The sequence below is a fragment of the Grammomys surdaster genome, unplaced genomic scaffold (assembly GCF_004785775.1).
Source record: "Grammomys surdaster isolate TR1022 unplaced genomic scaffold, NIH_TR_1.0 126131, whole genome shotgun sequence".
Lineage (NCBI taxonomy): Eukaryota > Metazoa > Chordata > Mammalia > Rodentia > Muridae > Grammomys > Grammomys surdaster.
The window spans coordinates 6627188-6646031 of record NW_021620939.1 but is presented as its reverse complement, the minus strand read 5'-3'; the positions used below and the strand labels follow the sequence as shown (position 1 = coordinate 6646031).

General features: G+C 45.4%; 2 protein-coding genes across 4 annotated transcripts in view; both read right to left on the bottom strand.

Annotated features, from left to right (window-relative positions):
* Usp4 (ubiquitin specific peptidase 4) overlaps positions 1 to 9565 on the bottom strand; it is a 43786-nt gene extending 34221 nt beyond the window's left edge. For 2 of the 3 annotated variants that reach the window (XM_028756622.1, XM_028756623.1), the window contains exons 1-3: positions 9378 to 9565; positions 6367 to 6494; positions 273 to 403 (exon numbers count right to left, since the gene is read on the bottom strand). In XM_028756622.1, coding sequence (XP_028612455.1) covers positions 273 to 403; positions 6367 to 6494; positions 9378 to 9478 — 360 coding nt within the window. In that variant the 5' untranslated portion in view covers positions 9479 to 9565. Of the gene's footprint in view, positions 1 to 272; positions 404 to 6366; positions 6495 to 9189; positions 9307 to 9377 lie in introns of those variants that run through there. The other variant, XM_028756624.1, reaches the window with a different exon arrangement.
* Positions 9566 to 17185: 7620 nt separating this feature from the next.
* Gpx1 (glutathione peroxidase 1) lies at positions 17186 to 18227 on the bottom strand. The gene is made up of 2 exons (XM_028756776.1): positions 17959 to 18227; positions 17186 to 17743 (listed from the first exon to the last, which is right to left on the bottom strand). Exons 1-2 carry the CDS (start codon positions 18202 to 18204, stop codon positions 17384 to 17386), a joined length of 606 nt encoding a protein of 201 aa, XP_028612609.1. The 5' UTR covers positions 18205 to 18227; the 3' UTR covers positions 17186 to 17383.
* Between the last annotated feature and the right edge of the window lie 617 nt (positions 18228 to 18844).

Genomic DNA, 18844 nt, shown 5'->3' with positions numbered 1-18844 from the left:
AAAAGCAAGGTCTCAAGCCTGGCATAGTGGGACACCTTTAATCTCAGCACTTGGGGAGAAGAGGCTCTGAGTTTGAGGCCGGTCTGGTCTACATAGGAAGTTCCAGGACAGTAAGGGATACACAGAAAAACCCTGTCTCAAAACAAGGACAAAACAAAACAAAGTTTTAACTGCTTCTTTTCAACCACTTAACTATATTCCTCCTCCCAGGAAATAAGAGAAGTCAAGTGTGCCCAAGGAGAACTCAGCAGGTGTAACACTTGTGAACTCACTTTTCTGACAATAGGCTGCTGGCCTTCCACACAGCCATACCAGTTTAGCAATTTATTCCAAGCTTCAGTTGGGACCAACACATAGTCCAGCTCATCGATTAAGTGTTCCTTCAAGGTCTGACTCTCAGGATCTGAAAAAGGAAATTAGTACATATCTCATTTCCCCGTAAGTTTTTTGTTTTTTTGGAATAAGAGTCTTACATATTTTTCACAAGAAAAGACCCAACAGGAGCAAGCACAATATCCCAAACACCGACACTGTCCACACGCAAAGCACAAAGCAGACCTGTCCACTCTAGCCCGAGTCCTGTTCTATTTAGGGACTTGTATCTCTTCTGTAATTAGGAAGAAAAGTGAGCTGGAGTCTGTGGTCCATCCTTATAACACATCTCAGCTACTCAGGAAGCTAAGGGAGAATTGGTTAAGCCCCAAACTTTAAGGTCAGCCAGGCTCTATCTCAAAAAGAGTAAGAAGGAAGGATGGAGAGGAAAGGGACCTCTTTGTTCATTTTTTTCTTTTAAAGTCAAATTTATTGAAGGTAGACATGATGGTGTACCCCTTTAATCTGAGGACTTGGGAGACAGACAGGTGGATTTTTGTGAATTTGGGGTTGACCTGGACTACGTAGGAGCCTAGGCTACATAGTGAGACTCTCTCAAGGGGGTCAAAAAGTAATTCTAAAATAAAACTTATTGAGCTATATTTTAGCCATATTTTTTGCTGTTCCCCAACTCCTCCCAGATCCCGGGGCCTACTCGTCCACTTCTCATCTTTGTTGTCTGTTTTTAGGAGTGACCCTGATTTCTACACAGCTAAGGATGACCCTTCATTTCTGATATTCCTGCCTCCACTTCCCCGAGTGCTGAGATGACAGGAAGGAGACAGGAGGGAAAGTGGGCTGGGGAGATGGTTCAGCAGGTAAAGGTACTTGCTGCCAAATCCATGAACTTGAGTTCAATAAGAATAGTTTTTTGTTTGGCATTTTTTTTTTTCCTAGACAGGGTTTCTCTGTGTAGTTCTGGCTGTCCTGGAACTTGCTCAACAGCTGGCTTAGAACTCAAGAGATCTGCCTGTCTCTTCCTCAGGAACGCTGGGATTAAAGGTATTTGGCCACTGACTATCTAATAAGAAAACTTTTAATTTGCATTTTCTAAATGCTTCGAGGTTCTACAATTAACATAAAATGGCTAATTATAAGCCTGGGCTGGGCCAGGCGGTGGTGGCGCATGCCTTTAATCCCAGCACTTGGGAGGCAGACGGATCTCTGAGTTCGAGAGTTCGAGGCTAGCCTGGTCTACAGAGTGAGTTCCAGGACACCCTGGGCTACACACAGAGAAACCCTGTCTCGAAAAAACCAAAAAAAAAAAAACAAAAAACAAACAAAACAAAACAAAACAAAACAAAACAAAACAAAAGCCTGGGCTGGTATTGAGGGGGGGAGAACACTAAAACATTGCAAGCTATACAGAGGTGGTATGTGCCTTTAGTCCCAGCATTAGGGAGACAGGTGGATTTTATGAGTTTGAAGTCACTCTGGTCCACCAACAGAGTTTCAGGACAGCCAAATACCCAAAGGTAGAGAAAGAAACCCTATCTCAAGAAACAAACAAACAAACAAAAAAGTGGTGACGCACTCCCTTAATCCTGGCACTTGGGAGGCAGAGGCAAGTGGATTTCTAAGTTCAAGGCCAGCCTGGTGTACAGAGTGAATTCCAGGACAGCCAGGGCTACACAGAGAAATCCTGTCGAGAAAAATCAAAAAGAAAGAAAGAAAGAAAAACAAAAAACCAAACAAACAAAAAACCAAACAAACAAAAAACACATTGCAGGAATTAAACAAGGGTTTAGCAACAATTAGTAAACACGGAGATAAAAGCCAATGCAGGCATAGGCTGGGCTGTAGCTCACTGGCAGAGCAATTTCCTCACAAGCAAGGCTCTACTTCAACGTTCAGGTCTCTCTCCAAGAAAAAAGAAAACCAAAAGCCAGGTATCCCAGCATTCAGGCAGACTGAGACCATCCTAAGCTACATATAGTTCAAAGCCACCCTAGGCTACACAGGAAGACTGTGTGTGTGTGTGTGTGCGCCGGGGGTTGAGGGGGGGACAGTACAATGGTTAATAATTATGAATACTTATAACAATCCTATTGATAGTGCTTGAACTCAGACCCCATCTACACATGAAACATTTACTAAGAAGGCAAATGAATGAGGCACTGAGGGCTGGAGGGTATTTTCTTACCAAGCAATCATGCCCACAGCCCTCAGTTCGATTCCCAGCATGGCAGAAAAAAAACAGGGTGGGGGGACAGGATACGGCATCAGATGGACATGGGCATGACGTGATGAGATTCTATAACAGGTCTCCACAACACAAGTTTGTTTTACTAAGAGTGATTCAATAGCCCCTCCCCCCCGCGGGGGGGCCCGGGTCTGCTATTGTTGTTGGTTTATTTTTTTCAGAGACTGGGAATAAACCTAGGGTATCAAGCATGCCAGGCAAAGAGTCTGCCGCTGTTCTGTATCCCGATGACCTCAGTTAACAATGTACTTAGTCTTTTTGTATTTAGGGGGTGTTTAAATTTTACTCATTATTTCTATGGGGGATGGGAGGGTCGCTCATCCCACAGGGCACAGGTGGCAGTTGGAGGACAGCTCTTGGGGCAGTGCTCTCCTTCCTCCTTTATGTGGGCTCCTGGGATTGAATTCAGGTTGTCAGATCTACACACCAAGTGTTTTCACCCACTGGGTTATCTCAGCACTGTAGTGTTTTGAAACAAGGTCTCTCTGTGCATCCCAGGCCGGCTTGAAATAAACAGTATATAGCCCAGGCAGTATGAACTTACGACAGTTCTCCAGCCCCATCCTCGCAAATGCTGAGATCAAAGGCGCGTATGCCTTCCCAGAAGCATTCTGAGTGAACTTACTTCTGGTCTGCAGTTGTATGATCAAACCCAAGGCCTGCACACTCTGGCAAGTGCTCCGTCTCCGAGCAGCATCTACAGCCCTCCTTATCTGATTACTTTCTGTATGGATCAAGCCAAAAGCTACAGGCATGTCAGTCCACACACCCCACCACTAGGCTGCAAGCCCCTAATACCTAACCACTCTTGGTATTAAACATTCCAAGTCAGAGTTCTCATGGACACTGCACAGAATGAAAACTAAATATGTAACATGTTAAACATCCATTTTACACCCTTCACAAAGACATATGAAACACGCTCAGCAGAAGATCCAAGAAGACTCATCACCTGCCAGCCTGCTAAGCAGGTTTATCAACATCCATCTGAGGGTGACAGAAGTCAGTTCTCAGACCAGTGTAGCCAGGAAAGTACCCATGAAGGTGCAACTCAGATGTAACCCAAGGCAGATGACATTTAAAAAAAAAAAAAAATAGGAGCCAGGTGTGATAGCACACACTCTTGATCCCAACACTCAGGGGGTAGAGGCAGGTCCATCTCTGTTGAGTTCCAAACCAGAGCCAGGTCTACATAGTAGCATCTTGTCTCAAGAAGAAAATTGAAAAAAAAAAAAAAAAAGGGGGGGGGGGGCCGGGGAGCCAGGCACGGTGGTAGAGCCAACCTTAGATCCTTAATTAAGATCCTGCATTGACAAGAAACAAAGAGCTGGTGAGACAGCTCAGCAGGTAATGACACTCGCCACCAAGCATAACTACCTGAGTTTGATCCCCAGAAACCACATTGTAGAAGAGAGACATTGTCCTTAAATCCACACCCTGTACTATGCCATGCACACACTTGCCCTGTCTCACACACAAACATACACATTTTTTTTTTTTTTTTTTTTTTTTGGTTTTTTCGAGACAGGGTTTCTCTGTATAGTCCTGGCTGTCCTGGAACTCACTCTGAAACATACACATTTTTAACCTAAAAAAAAATATAAAATTAATTAAAAACATGAAAGCCAGAATCACTGGCACAAGACTTTAATTTCATAACTTGGGAGGCTACATAGCAAGTTTGAAGCCAGCCAGAGAACACAGCAAAACTCTATCTATAAAATAAGAATATAGTCGTAATGGCATACTCCTGTAACTCCCGTGCAAAGGAGGGAACTGCAGGAGGATTAACTCAAGTGCAAGGCCAGCTAAGGCAACACAAGAAGACACCACCTGAGCAAAATCAAACAACAGAAACCCAGGGAGCCGGAGAGATGGTTCCACAGGTAACAGCCTTTACTGCCAAGCCTGAGGACATGAGTTGTCCCTGGATGGTAGATCCCACAAGGTAAGAGAAAGAACCACTTCCCATCAACTACACTCTGACCTCCACATGCACACCACATATACACCAGAGAACACTCATGAGCACACTCGCATACACAACCACAGACAACCACACAGGAATATAGTAAATGTATGAATAGATTTTCTGCCTGCCTGCCTGCGACAGATTCTGGACAGAGGTGAGAAAGAAATCATCTGGAAAAGCTAGCCATGCTGTCTCTCCATGCAGTCACAGAAACAGACCATCCATCACTTCTGCTAACACACTTAACAGCAAAGTGCCAAGGTCACACTACTGAAGGTCTACCTCTCCTTACGCTGTACCTATGATAAATACAGTCAGTCGAGATGTTTGATGACTTTTAATATACATACAATTTGTCCTACTTCACGGGTACCAAAAATTTGTGGGCACAGCTAAGTGTAGTGGCATATACCTTTAATCCCAGCACTGGGGAGGCAGAAGTAGGCAGATCTCTTGTGTTCAAGGCCAGTCTGGCCTATATAGTCAGTTCATGGACAAACCAGGGCTATGTAGAAAGACCCTTTTCTCAAAAATAAAAACAAAAAAACAAAACAGAAAAAACAACATCAACACCCAGATCAATTACTGGATACTACTTGCTTAGAATACTAAATTTGATCTACAGCAATGAAAGAAAAGCAGGGAGGCATGCTTCCCAATTTTCAGACTACAGGTACAATTTAATTTCTTCTTCATGTTTACATACAAATCCAAAACCTAAAAAAGAAAAAGAAAACTTAAGGGCCAGAGAGGCAGTTCTGTAATGCAGAGCACTTCCTGCTCTTGCAGAGGACAACGACAGCTCTAAGCATCTCCACTGAGCAGCACACAATCCACTGTCATTCCAGGGGATTCAAAATTCCCTTTTGGAGCCTCAGAAACTACATCAACATGCATAGCTCATTCACAGATACACATGCATACACATGCATACACATGCATAGCTCATTCACAGATACACATGCATACACATGCATACACATGCATAGCTCATTCACAGATACACATGCATACACACAATTGGAAAGAAAGGAAAAAATGGCAAAGTGGACAGGAAAGATGTCTTTTGAGAACCAACTGCATAAAGCTCTACTTTAGCCTTGACATACACACCGCTCCTCACTGGCACGCACACATCACACTCACCATAGCCTTGACATACACACCGCTCCTCACTGGCACACACACATCACACTCACCATACATCATGCACACAGACAGTAAAAATAAAAACGTGAAAAAGCATTAATATGCTACAAAATGTGGCAGTCTGAATGAGGGTGGGCCGTATAAGCTGCATGTTTGAATCTGTGGTCCCAATGGTAGTACTGTTTGGGAAGGAGAAGGAGATGTGTCAGTCAAGGGTGGTCTTGAGGTTTCAAAAGCCCTCACCTAGCCCTGTTTGTCTCTTTCTCTCTGTCTCTGTCTCTCTCTCTCTCTTCCTGCTGATCAGGATGCAAACCTCTCAGCTACTTCTTAGTACCACACCCACCTGCCTGGTACCATACTCTCTCCACCATGGTGATCCTGAACTAACTCTGTGAAACTGTAAGAAAACCCCCAATTAAATGGCTTCTTTTATAAGTTGTCTTGGTCATAGTGTCTCTTCACAGCAACAGAACAGTAACACTAAAATTAGGGCAAAATTACTACTTAACTTCTCCTAATAATCTGCAAAGATGTCTACTACAGAGGTAAATGAATGCTTCTGTGTCTTCACCTTAAGAAAGTTACATGCTCATGATGACCATGGCAAAGAGACACACACCCTCTGACTGGCCCGTGAGAACTACAGCTAGAAAACTTGAGGATACTCCACCTGAGAAGAGTCCAGAGTTGTCAATCGGTCCAGGAAACAGATTATGCTCCCCCACATTGTACATGTCCCAGCTATCAAAGCCCACATATTTCTTCCACTGCTTGAACCACCGGCTGTCAATAAGATACCTAGGAAGAAACAACAGTTCCACATAAAATATAGCTAAACAGATAAATACACTTTTAAAAAGCCGAAGCTTGATGTTTCGCAGCTCTCCTTTATTTTTTTTCTCTAGACACTCACCTTAAGCTTCTATGGCCTTTTCACCAAGGTACTATGCAGTTCTCACTAAAATCACATTTCGGGGGTGGGGGGTGGGGGTTCAAGACAGGGTTTCTCTGTATAGCCCTGGCTGTCCTAGAACTTGCTCTGCAGACCAGGCTAACCTCAAACTCGGAGATCCGCCGGCCTCTGCCTCCCGAGTGCTGAGATTAAAAGCGTGCGCCACCACTGTCCTGCTAAAACCACACTCTTGATATGAAGAACAGACGTCATCCCCACATGGCAGAGAGGGCCTAACCTAGGCCAGGTATTTACTAAGAGAAATGACTAGCAAGAGAGTACGTAAAGGAAGCTTGTGGTGACCCATATCTGTGATTCCAGTGTCTGGGAGGTCAAGGCAAAAAGGTCAGTCTCAACTACACCGTAAGTTTAAGGTCAGCTTGGGCTACAAAAGACCGTATCTGTAAAAGACAAAACAAAGTTACACATGCTGGCACACGAGTTTGGATCCCAGCACTCAGGGGGGCATAAAAACTTGTATCTCTGTGAGTTCCAGTCCAGCCTGGTCTACCAGCCAAGCCAAGGTTACCTAATAAGACCCTGTCTGAAAAAAATAAACAAGGGACTGGAAAGATAATTCAGAGGTTAACAGAGTTTGGTGCTCTTCCAAAGGACTCAAGTTTGGTTCCCAGCACCTATGTATGATATGCACAGCTCTAGCTCCAGGAAGTCCACCATCCTCTTCTATTCTGCACAGGCACCTGTACGCACAGGGTGTGCCGTACACACTCAAGACACACACATATAACATAAAGTCAGCTGTGCTATCACTATCTGTAATCCCAGCACACAGGAGGCCAGAGGGTTTGCAAGTCTGAGGCCAGCCTGGCAAACAGTTCAAGTTCCAAACCAGCAGGAGCCACACAGGGAGACCTTGTCTGGGAAAAAAACAAAAAACAAAAAACCAACCAACCAACCAACCAAACAAACAAAAAACCAACCAAACAAACAAACAAAACTCTAAACAAAAACATAAATGATTTCTGAAAGAATTTCAAAACTTAACTTTTGAGATGGGAGGGAGTCTCAGTATGTAGCCCAGGATAGCCTTGAACTCACAGAGATCCACCCGTGTATGCCTCTCAGATGCTGGGATTAAAGCTGTATGACACTATGCCTAGTTAGGATTTTATTTATTTTGGTTTTTCAAGACATGGTTTCTCTGGCTGTCCTGGACTAGCTCTGTAGACCAGGCTGGCATCAAACTCAGAGATCCACCTGCCTCTGCCTCCCAAGCACTGGGACTAAAGATGTGCGCCACCACTCCTGGGCTGGGATTTTATTTTTAATTATGCTTTAGTTATGTGCTTGAGTGTGAGCATGACTCCAAGTGCCCACAGAGGTCAGAGGAGTTGGTAACCCCTGGAGCACGAGTTATAGCCGACCGAGAGAGAGCCAACATGAGTGCTGGACCTCAAACTCACGTTCTCCAACAACAATCTAACTTAACTAACTAGTTCTTAACTGCTGAGAAGTCTCTCCAGGCCATGAGCAATCGTTTAAAACGTACTCTTTCTAGAAGTAAAATTATGTCTACTAAGTTATTAATTGCATTACCCACCACCAATTTTTTTTTTCTGAGATAAGGCTTTTACTATGTCACTCAGGCTGGCCCTGAAACTTGGCAGCAATACCCCTCTCCAGGACTAAGACTACAAGGCATCCACACTACACCAAGCTGAGTACTCTTTATGTGTCATCCCTGTGCAGAAAAATTTCTAAAGTACCTCTCTCATCTATGTGGACTTTTGCTGGCTCGATTTAAACATCATAAAACTATACCTAAGCTGCACCCCCAAACACATAATTCCTATTCTCTTCTTCAGTACTCATATTGGTCATAATCAATGGAAAACCTAACCTAGTATTTGATTCCTACACAAGAGCACCACCCAGGCATTTCTCCACCACGGAGAGTGCTATCCCTTCTAGTAAACAATCTGTTAAGACGCCTCATATTTGAATCTGCTCTAATAAACCTGGAACTTTTTTTTTTTTTGAAGAGTCATGCTCACTGGACAAGAGACCAGCCCTGAAACTGCAGCAATCCTCCACTCTCTGCTCCTGCAAAACAGTGAAGCATATGCCAACCTTGCCTGGCCAAATCTTGTAACTTTCGATCTTCTATTTTGCTCCAGGATTCAAGCTCCCCTCCCTTCCCACTCCTAGATCTAACTACTGCTACAATTGTTCTGACCATCTGACAACTGGTTCAACATTTACTCAGTTTCTGGCCTTGAATTCTGTTCCGAAGTTTACAAGTTACAAAGTATCTACTTCTGATACTCTCTCTACCTCCTGAACGTCAGAAGCCACAAACTGCTACCCAGGTTTTAATTGTTATGGAACCGAGGTCTGTAAGGTGTGGACACTTCTCCCACCAAGGTCATCATCAAGCGCTCAAATCTGGGGTGGTTAAGTGCTTTCCCACCTTCCCGCTCCCGCCGACCCGAGCACTCCCCCTTTTCTATATTCTACACCCCTTGTCCCCGCCGGCCCTAGACTCTTGTGAATCCGAACGGACCAAGACAAACCCCAGACCTGTCAGCGCTGTCCCCCAGCTGATCCCGGAGTTTCTTTCATCAGCGGCCGCTGTCAAGCCACTCTTTCGAGACTCCAGGCACCGCCCCCGGCCCGCCTCTACCTAAAACTGAGAAAAGGGGTCCGGCCTGAGAGCCAGCGAGCCGGCCTGACGCTCTGCGCGGTGGGAGGGCAGGGCGGACGCTCACCACTGCGCCCCACGTTGGAGCGTGGTTCCCATCAAGGCTCCGAGCTCCGTCTTCTGGGTCTCCACATCCGGTCGCTCACGGCTGCCCCGGCCTTCCGCCATCTCGTCCGCCGCCCCGGCCCAGCCGGCCCGGACATCCGCCTAGCGCACGGCGTGCTATGGGCCGCGCCCACGCACGCACGTAACCACGCACGTGCGCGCGCCCGGCACGGCCGTCGGCTTCCGCCTCTCCTCCCCGCCCCCACGCGCTGTCCCCTGGAGCTGAAGCGGATGGAAGAGGGCTGGACGCCCAGAGGCGGCGGCCACATCCACCCGCGTCAGAGCGGCCCCTGCCACCTCCAGAGGTCTGACATCTGGCCGGCCCTCGACCCCTCTGGCACTAGCTGTGTCCTGGCCTGTGGGGTTATCCTGATGCCAAAAATCCTGCCGCTTGCTTTTCTTGTTTCTGCTCGGTTCCATTGCGCTTTCAGCCAGACTGCCTAAATACGAGATTGAGTTTATGCCTCGGCAGCCCCTGTAGCCAGGTGCACACAGACACATTAGATCTGGACTGTCTGGTGTGATCCAGCCATTTAACAATTGTCTCAAACAAGGGCTCCGTGGGTAACAACCGGGTTTGATCCCCAGAACCCATATAAAGGTGGAAGAAGAAAGTTGATTCCCTAAAGTTGTCCTTTGTTCCCGACACAGGCACTGTAGCACGCGTTTGCCAAACACACAGTAGTGGAATTTGTTGTTTGTTTGAGACAGTTTCTTCTAGCTGGCTCTCCTGGAGCTGCTTATGTAATCTAGGCTAGTCTCGAATTTAGACCCATCTGCCCTTTTCTCCAGAATGCTGGGATTAAAGGCATTAATCCCCCCAAAAAAATAATACCACCCTGCATATGCCTCCAAGAAAATAAAAATAAACAGTCATAAATAGACTCAAAAAACAAAATTGTCTTTAAAAACTTTGTATCCTGTCAGCTCTCCAGGTCAAGGAGAGAGTAGCAACCACCGAAGCCAATAGAGATAGGAATGAGGTCCAGGCATTTTAATTTTTTCCTGGAAAAATGATTCCGTGTTCTGTTGGGCGGTGATGGCACATTCTTTTAATCCAGCACTCAGGAGGCAGAGGTGGCCAGATCTCTGAAATTTTTTCTTTTTAATGAATATATTTTTAAAGAATACTTTTTCTTTTTAAAGACAGGACAGCACTTCACACTTTCAAACATGTATGATCTTCCTGCCTCAGCTGGGACCACAAGTATGAGATGCCATACTAGGCTTCCAACATACAGCTGTTTCTAGATTGTTTCTAGATTTAGAGGCCAGCCTGGTCTACAGAGAGAATTTTAGGACAGCCAAGGATACAAGAAATCCTGTCGCCGGGCGGTGGTGGCGCACGCCTTTAATCCCAGCACTTGGGAGGCAGAGGCAGGCGGATTTCTGAGTTCGAGAGTTCGAGGCTAGCCTGGTCTACAGAGTGAGTTCCAGGACAGCCCGGGCTACACAGAGAAACCCTGTCTCGGAAAAAAACCAAAAAAAAAAAAAAAAAAAAAAAAAAGAAATCCTGTCTTCAGGAGAAGAAAAGAAAAAGATTTCGCATACTGAAAACCTTGTTCTCGAACAGGTTTAAAAGCACGGTTTTTCTGAAGGAAAAATCCATCTATGGAGATGTCCAGGCAACTGGTGAGTCTTTTCAGGCAAATCCAGTTCTTAACAGTAAAGCAAGTAAGGCAGTTTCTTGGGAGATAGGCAAGCATATGCAAACCCTTGGTTCTTAGGTGTCCTAAAAAACTAAAACAAAACAAACAAAACCTCAATTCCCTCACCTTCCTATAATGTATTATAATACCGATTCTTTTTTTAAAAAAAAGATAATTTACTTTATGCGTATATGTTTGTGTGCCCTGCATAAATGTATGTGCACTACCAGTATGCAGGTATGCAAGTACCCTCAAGGCCAGAGGGCATTGTATCCTCTAGAGCAGTGGTTCTCAACCTTCCTTATGCTGTGACCCTTTAATACAGTTCCTCAGGTTGTAGTGACCCCCTACCATAAATTTTTTTTTTTGGTTTGGTTTTTTGAGACAGGATTTCTCTGTGTAGCCCTGGCTGTCCTGGAACTCACTCTGTAGACCAGGCTAGCCTCGAACTCTCAAACTCAGAAATCCACCTGCCTCTGCCTCCCAAGCGCTGGGATTAAAGGCGTGTGCCACCACTGCCCGGCCATAAAATTATTTTGTAGCTACTTCACAAATGTAACTTTGCTACTGTTGCAAATTGTAATGTAAATATCTGATATACAGGATGTCTGATATATAACTCCTGTGGCCCATTGGTTGAGAATGTGCTCTCTAGAACTAGAGTTACAGGAGATTGTGAACTGCCTGAGATGGATGCTAGGAACCATTCTTGAGTTCTCGTCGAGAATGGTATACTGTTAACCAGAAGCCATCTCTTCAGCCACTCTTTGTGAATCCTTAGTAAATTAGCTAACTTTGCTTTTATTCTGATTTGTCTTGAAATGTTTCCCTATGGTATAGTCAAGGATCTCATTTTACCTCAGTGGAGTTTTCCAGAGAAAGAGCTCCTCAGGCCCCATGTTCTTGGGACCTGTTCTCCTGTACTGCAGACCTTGTCTCAAAACAAGGAATGGAAAGATGGCTCAGGATAAAGAATGCTTTGCCCTTCTGAAGGACCCTGATTTCCAGTGCCTAAGTCAGACATCTCACAACTACCTCTAAAGTATCTGATGCCCTCTTCTGGCCTCCATAGGTACCTAACAGAGGTAGCAGATGCACACATGAATGAAAAATAAATCTTTTTTTTTGTCTGTTTGTTTGTTTTTGTTTTTCAAGACAGGGTTTCTCTGTATAGCCCTGGCTGTCCTGGAACTCACTCTGTAGACCAGGCTAGCCTTGAACTCAGAAATCCACCTGCCTCTGCCTCCCAAGTGCTGGGATCAAAGGCGTGTGCCACCACTGCCTGGTGAAAAATAAATCTTAAAAGGAAAAAAATTTAAAGTGTCAAAACAAACAAGCAAACAAACAAACAAACAAAAAAGGTCTTTCATATTTTCATAGACCACAACAGTGGGAAGCTGTGATAAAAAGTCATTAAAGACTGTAAACCAGGACTGAAGAGATGGCTCAGTGTTGAAGAGCACAGACTGCTCTTCCAGAGATCCTAAGTTCAATTCCCAGCAACCACATGATGGCTTACAACCATCTGTAATAGGGTCTGATGCCCTCTTCTGATGTGTCTGAAGAGAGCAATGGTGTATTCATATACATAAATCAATAACTCATTTAAAAAAATAAGTATAAATCAAAGCTGTAGGCCTGCCAGACAATGTAAAAAGAAGACTTTCAAACTGTTGGAAGAAGCATAAATCTGAAGAAATGAGGGAATTTTTCTGAAATATGCAATTCATGGTCAGAGTGGTGATTAGGCCACAGGGCTGACCTCTGAGTGTTCACAGAGGGTAAGGAGGTCTGAAGTGGAAAGGAAGCCCGCGGGACTACTGACTTAACCGCAGGCAGTCATTGGAGGTTTGGACAGAGGTAAAAGACCTGAGGGTGTTTAACAGCACAGAGATGCACGCAGGCCATAGATCCATTAGGACCTGATTACTGTAGCTTTAGGGGGAAGTAACAGATTAGTGCTGGTGAGGTGGAGGGGGAACTGTCTAGTGAAGGTAGGGTAGGTCATTTGAGAAGACTGTTTTTGTTTTTTTGTTTTTGTTTTTGTTTTGTTTTTGTTTTTGTTTTAGCTAATTTGATCTCAGTGGGACATCTGTCTTAAAGTTATAGCGGAGACTTTGGGAAGAGTTAAAGGAGTACTGAAACAGACTTGAAGCTAAGAGTGCTACCCCAGGCCAGTCCACAAGCCCACCCACCCTAGGGAAGTTGAGACTAGGGGATCTCAAATTCCAGACCAGTGGCTGTATTGTAAGACCTAGAAAAAGATAAAGGGAAAAAAAAGAAAAAAAGAAAAAGATAGTAGCTCATCTACTGCCAAGCTTGGTGACCTGCTCCATTGATCCATCTCGGGAACTCATAGGTGGAGGGAGAGGGTCAACTCCAAAGAGATGTCCTCTGACCTTCACACACAAACACACACAGTGACTGCATTTAAATGCAGTTTAAGGGGAAGAACAATGAGATAGTTCAGCAAGTAAAGGTGCCTGCTGCAAACCCAGGGGTGAGCTTGACCCCTGAAGCCCACAGGTGGAGAGAGAAAACTGCCTCTTGCCCTCTCACCTTCACACACTTAATAGATGAACAAAATGTAACAACAAAATGAAAAAAAAAGATAGACAATGTAGCCCGTAATGTTACTATTGCTGAAGTAGAGGCAGGAGGGTCAGGAGTTAAAGGTGCAAAGAAAGATTCGAGTTACAAGAGATCCATTCTTTTTTTTTTTGGATTTTCAAGACAGGGTTTCTTTGCATAGCCCTGGCTGTCTTGGAATTCACTCTGTAGACCAGGCTGGCCTCGAACTCAGAAATCTGCCTGCCTCTGCCTCCCAAGTGCTGGGATTAAGAGAAAGCACTTGTTTTTGAGGATGACCTGGGCTCACAACTGTGTATAGCTACACTTCCAAGGGATCCAAAACCATCTTCTGATCTCCATAGACGCCAGGCATGCTTGTACATTCAGGCAAAACACTCATACACATTAAAAATAAAAGAAAAACAAAATAAATCTCATACACATAATTTTTTTTTTTTGGCTTCTTCAAGACAATGTTTTTGTACGTAGCCCTGACTGTCCTGGTACTTGTTCTGTAAACCAGGCTGACCTTGAACTCAGAGAGCTGCCTGCCCCTACCTCCAGAATCTTGGGCTTAAAAGTGTGCAAAACCACAACTGACAATAGGTCCTACTTAAAAATAAAAAATACAGTGCTTTGAGAATGTTAGAACTGGGCCTGTGATACCTGGTACTCAGAAAGCTAAAAGGATCAAAAGTTCAAGGCTAGACTGAGCTTCAGATTCAAGTTCATCCTGAGCTACATTAAGGCTAGCCTGTGCTAAAAATGAGACCCTTTTTTAAAGAACAAAAACAAAGTGGTTTTTTTTTTTTAAATAAATCAATAAGAGCCTGGGATTTAGCTCTGTGGTAGAGTACTTGCCTAATATGTCTGAAGTCCTGGACTCTAACTCTGACACCACAGAATGAAAGACTTTAAAAATGTTATGAGTTAGCCGGGCGTTGGTGGCGCACGCCTTTAATCCCAGCACTTGGGAGGCAGAGGCAGGCGGATTTCTGAGTTCGAGGCCAGCCTGGTCTACAGAGTGAGTTCCAGGTCAGCCAGGGCTACACAGAGAAACCCTGTCTCGAAAAAAAAAACCAAAAAAAAAAAAAATGTTATGAGTTACAAATCATTACCATTACTCTTGTTTTTTGTGGAGGAAGAAAGCCACTGCTGAGAACCTAATCAGAGGGCAGCAGCTTCCTCTTCCGTTTTTAGTGGTTTCATCTACACCATTTATGGTAGTTTTAAGGAAGTAAGGCATGTCCTCAGAACTAACAGAAAATGGGAAGCTAATTTTTACCAAAGTGGTAAATCATTGTTTGGGGAACTCCATTAGGAGAGAATGAAGCAGTCTGATCAAGGGTTAATTGTACCAGAGTATCTGACCTCATTTTACATCATTGTAACAAATAAACAGAAACAACACTTTTGCTAAAATGGAGGGTTTTGAACCTAGTTAAGTAACCACGGGGCACACTGGCTTCTCAGAAGGTCTATGACCTAGTGCAAGTTACCAAAACAAACAGTACCCTACAGTCATGTTGACAGAGGTCAGGCCCTTGAAGAGCTCAACGAATTTGAGTCTCACTTGTTTGAACTGCTGAACCAAGAGGTTTGGTGTGCACAGGGCAGAGCCAGAAGCAGTTACAGGGTTGACTGTTTCTGTGGAGTGTGTGTGTGCGTGTGTATGAAAATACTGAACTAGAAATAGGCATTATTCTAACTGTTTCTGAAGACAGGATTGGAAAATTTTCCTTTGAGTGAGGCTGGTGCCTGGAGTCTGAGGAGGAATGCTCCCCACCCAAGATCCTCCATGTTAGGAGCTTAGAACTTCTCATTCCTGGCAGCCCAAGAGGGAAAAACTGAATGAGGGAGAGTGAGTCACCACACAGCCTGAGGGAAGAGGCTGAAGTCTGCAATATTCTGGGTTCCCAGTCTTAACCAGAGGCTGGTTTAGTACACTGATCACGGATGGGTATGGAGAGAGCTGAGTGGAAAGCCTCTTCGGTCTGGACAAGAGGCCACTAACAGCAGACTTCGCAGTTAAGTAGCTTTGGAGGGCTACTTTATGTAGAACATAAATTAAAAACATATTAAGATTAAGCATATTAGAAACATTAGAACATGTTTAAAAAATTTGCTTTGAAGTTTCCCTTAATCTCAGCACTCAAGAGGCAGAGGCAGAGGAAGGCAGATCTGTGAGTTCAAGGCCAGACTGATCTATATTCAATGAATTCTAGGTCAGTCAGGGCTACATAATGAAACTGTCTAAAAAAAAAAAAAGGGAAAAAATGTGTATGTTTTTGTGTATACTTAGTGGTACATGTCCATAATTCCAGCACTTAGGAAATGGGCAGGCAAGTGGATTAGGAGTCTAAGGACAGACCTGGTGTCCGAAAGAAGCAAAAGTAAACTATATCAGGGGACAGAGTGGCTCTCACCTATACCAGCAATTGGTGAAGGTAGGAGGATGTTATTACAGGCTAGCCAGACATGGTGGCAGTCAGTAATCTAGTAGTCAGGAGACAGGGCCAGAATCGCTGGGAGTTGGGGGTCACCTTGGGCTACAGTCTTAAGACAACAAAGAGGGCTGTGGATATGGTTCAGTGATAAAAACATTACATTGTATCTGTGAGGTGGTGAGGAGGTAAATTTCCTCCCGACCTAACTGCATGCACATATATACTCTTGTTTAGAACCAGGGGATGTGTTTCCGAGTTGGTTGAATAAGAGGCCCTTAAAGTCACCCATCAGGCACACGTGCAGGATGGCAATGGCCTCTGGTCCAAACTCTAGATTGCTTCATATTATTCACATGTCTCTGGGTTCATGTTTCTAGGGAAAAAACTGAACTTAGTTACTGCAGAGTCTCTGGGAGGCTGTGAAACAGCTCCAGGTGTGTCTTGAGATATTTAAGGGGTGGGGACCAAGCAGCAGCAGCAGCTGGTCTTTAAGATATGTCCTACTCTAGGCTCAAATGTGCAATTGCACTCCAGTTCAGAGTGTAAACTCTGCAAGGTTTTCCAGTTATTTTTTCTGCCTCAAATAGGCCCAGGTTGTTCTCAAATCCTCCTCCCCCACTGCCACATCCTACAGGCCTGCCTACCACCTTTTCACTTGGAATCTACCGACACCCAGCATAACTTAAGGCACTGGGGTAGCAGTGTGGATTCATACAGCAAAACAAAGAGAAGCTGGTAACACGGTGTCAGTGCTGCAGGCGTCTGTCTGTGGGCAAAGATTCTAGAATCTTATGTGAACAGGGGCACACAGTCAGTTCCTCATCCGGCAAAACTCAGAAGGAAGAAGTCCATGTTTGGAGTTAGGGTGGCCTTAACTGTTAGGCGGTTGGCCCTCGCCTACTGTCTTCCTCTTTCTGGAGTAAGGGCTCTGCCGTAACAGGGAGTCTGGATTACCCTTAAGCATGTCTTGGGACAGGGAGAAAGAAAAGGATTAAGGTGCGGTCAAAAAGGAAGTTTAGACTCGAGGACTAAATTACTTATCCCTGACAATGAGGCTATCCAAAAGGTGACATTGATGACATTGACACAGGACACACAAACAGTTCTTTGACATTCAGCACTTTATTCTTAGTGGTGAAAGGCGGAAAAGGATCGGGAATGGAGCAGACTAGCGCCCATCTGAGGGGATTTTCCTGGGAAATCAGATGTTTCTCCATGCAAATTTAGAGGAAACACCATCATGGAAGAATCGCCCCCCAGAGTGCAGCCAGTGATCACCAAGCCCAGATACCAGGACTGCCTTAGGGGTTGCTAGGCTGCCGGGACAGCAGGGTTTCTATATCAGGTTCGATGTCGATGGTGCGAAAGCGGCGGCTGTACCTGCGCACCGGAACACCGTCGGGGCCCACCAGGAACTTTTCAAAGTTCCAGGCAATGTCGTTGCGGCACACCGGAGACCAAATGATGTACTTGGGGTCGGTCATGAGCGCAGTGGGATCGTCACTGGGTGCTGGCAAGGCATTCCGCAGGAAGGTAAAGAGCGGGTGAGCCTTCTCACCATTCACTTCGCACTTCTCAAACAATGTAAAGTTGGGCTCGAACCCACCACCGGGTCGGACATACTTGAGGGAATTCAGAATCTCTTCATTCTTGCCATTCTCCTAGGGAAGACAGGCATTTATAGGCTAGGATTTCGGAAAGAATGGACTTTCTAACTGCGAACCAGAAGTTTCCCGACAAGTCACCAGGAAGTTGCCCTTCTTGGATACCCGAGAATAGGCCTGAATTCCAACTGTAGTACCAGAGGAAAAGAAAGTAAGCGGTGTCCGGCTCCTGGGAGCCTGGAGCCCAAGGCCACCCATCCCACCTCACGTACCTGATGTCCAAACTGATTGCACGGGAAGCCGAGCACCACCAAGCCACGAGGCCCCAGTCGATTCTGCAGATCGTTCATCTCGGTGTAGTCCCGGGTCGTGGTGCCTCAGAGAGACGCGACATTCTCAATGAGCAGCACCTTGCCCCGCAGGGAGCCCAGGCTCACAGGCTCCCCGCCCGCTAGCGGGCGCGCGGAGAAGGCATACACGGTGGACTGTGCCGCCGCGGAGAGCCGAGCAGCACACATCTTGGAGAAAGTAGAATCCGTACTAGCGCAATCAGAGTCCAGCACCTTCTTTTAACTGGATGGTGCTGAGATCACGTGACCTTGGCTTCTTTCCGGCCCACAGCCTGCTCTCAGGGTCCCGCCTTATCCGGCTTCTACCCTCCCCCATCTAGGGACTGGCAAGAGGGTGCGGCCAGGCTGAAGCGACACGAGGTGCCTAGGGCGGGTCTGGTCTAGCCCAGGCAAAGAAGCACTAGTCTGGAGGCAGCTTGCTTAGGCTCTCGCCAAGGCGGGGATCCTCCCGCTCTGGCTTACTCAACGGTTTGTTAATTAGTCTAGAGTCCCGCCTAGGAAGCTGGCCTCTGGCAATAACAACAGCTAAAGCGGCTCACGCACAGCTCCCTTATATTGTGCAACTTTACCCACACAGAACATGTTTCTTGTCATAAGGTTATAGGGTTTTAAAAATAGAAGTTTAATTACGGGCTGGAGAGATGGCTCAGTGGTTAAGAGCACTGACTGCACTTCCAGAGGTCCTGAGTTCAAATCCCAGCAACCACATGGTGGCTCACAACCATCCGTAATGAGATCTGATGCCCTCTTCTGGTGTGTCTGAAGACAGCTACAGTGTACTCATATATAATAAATAAATAAATCTTAA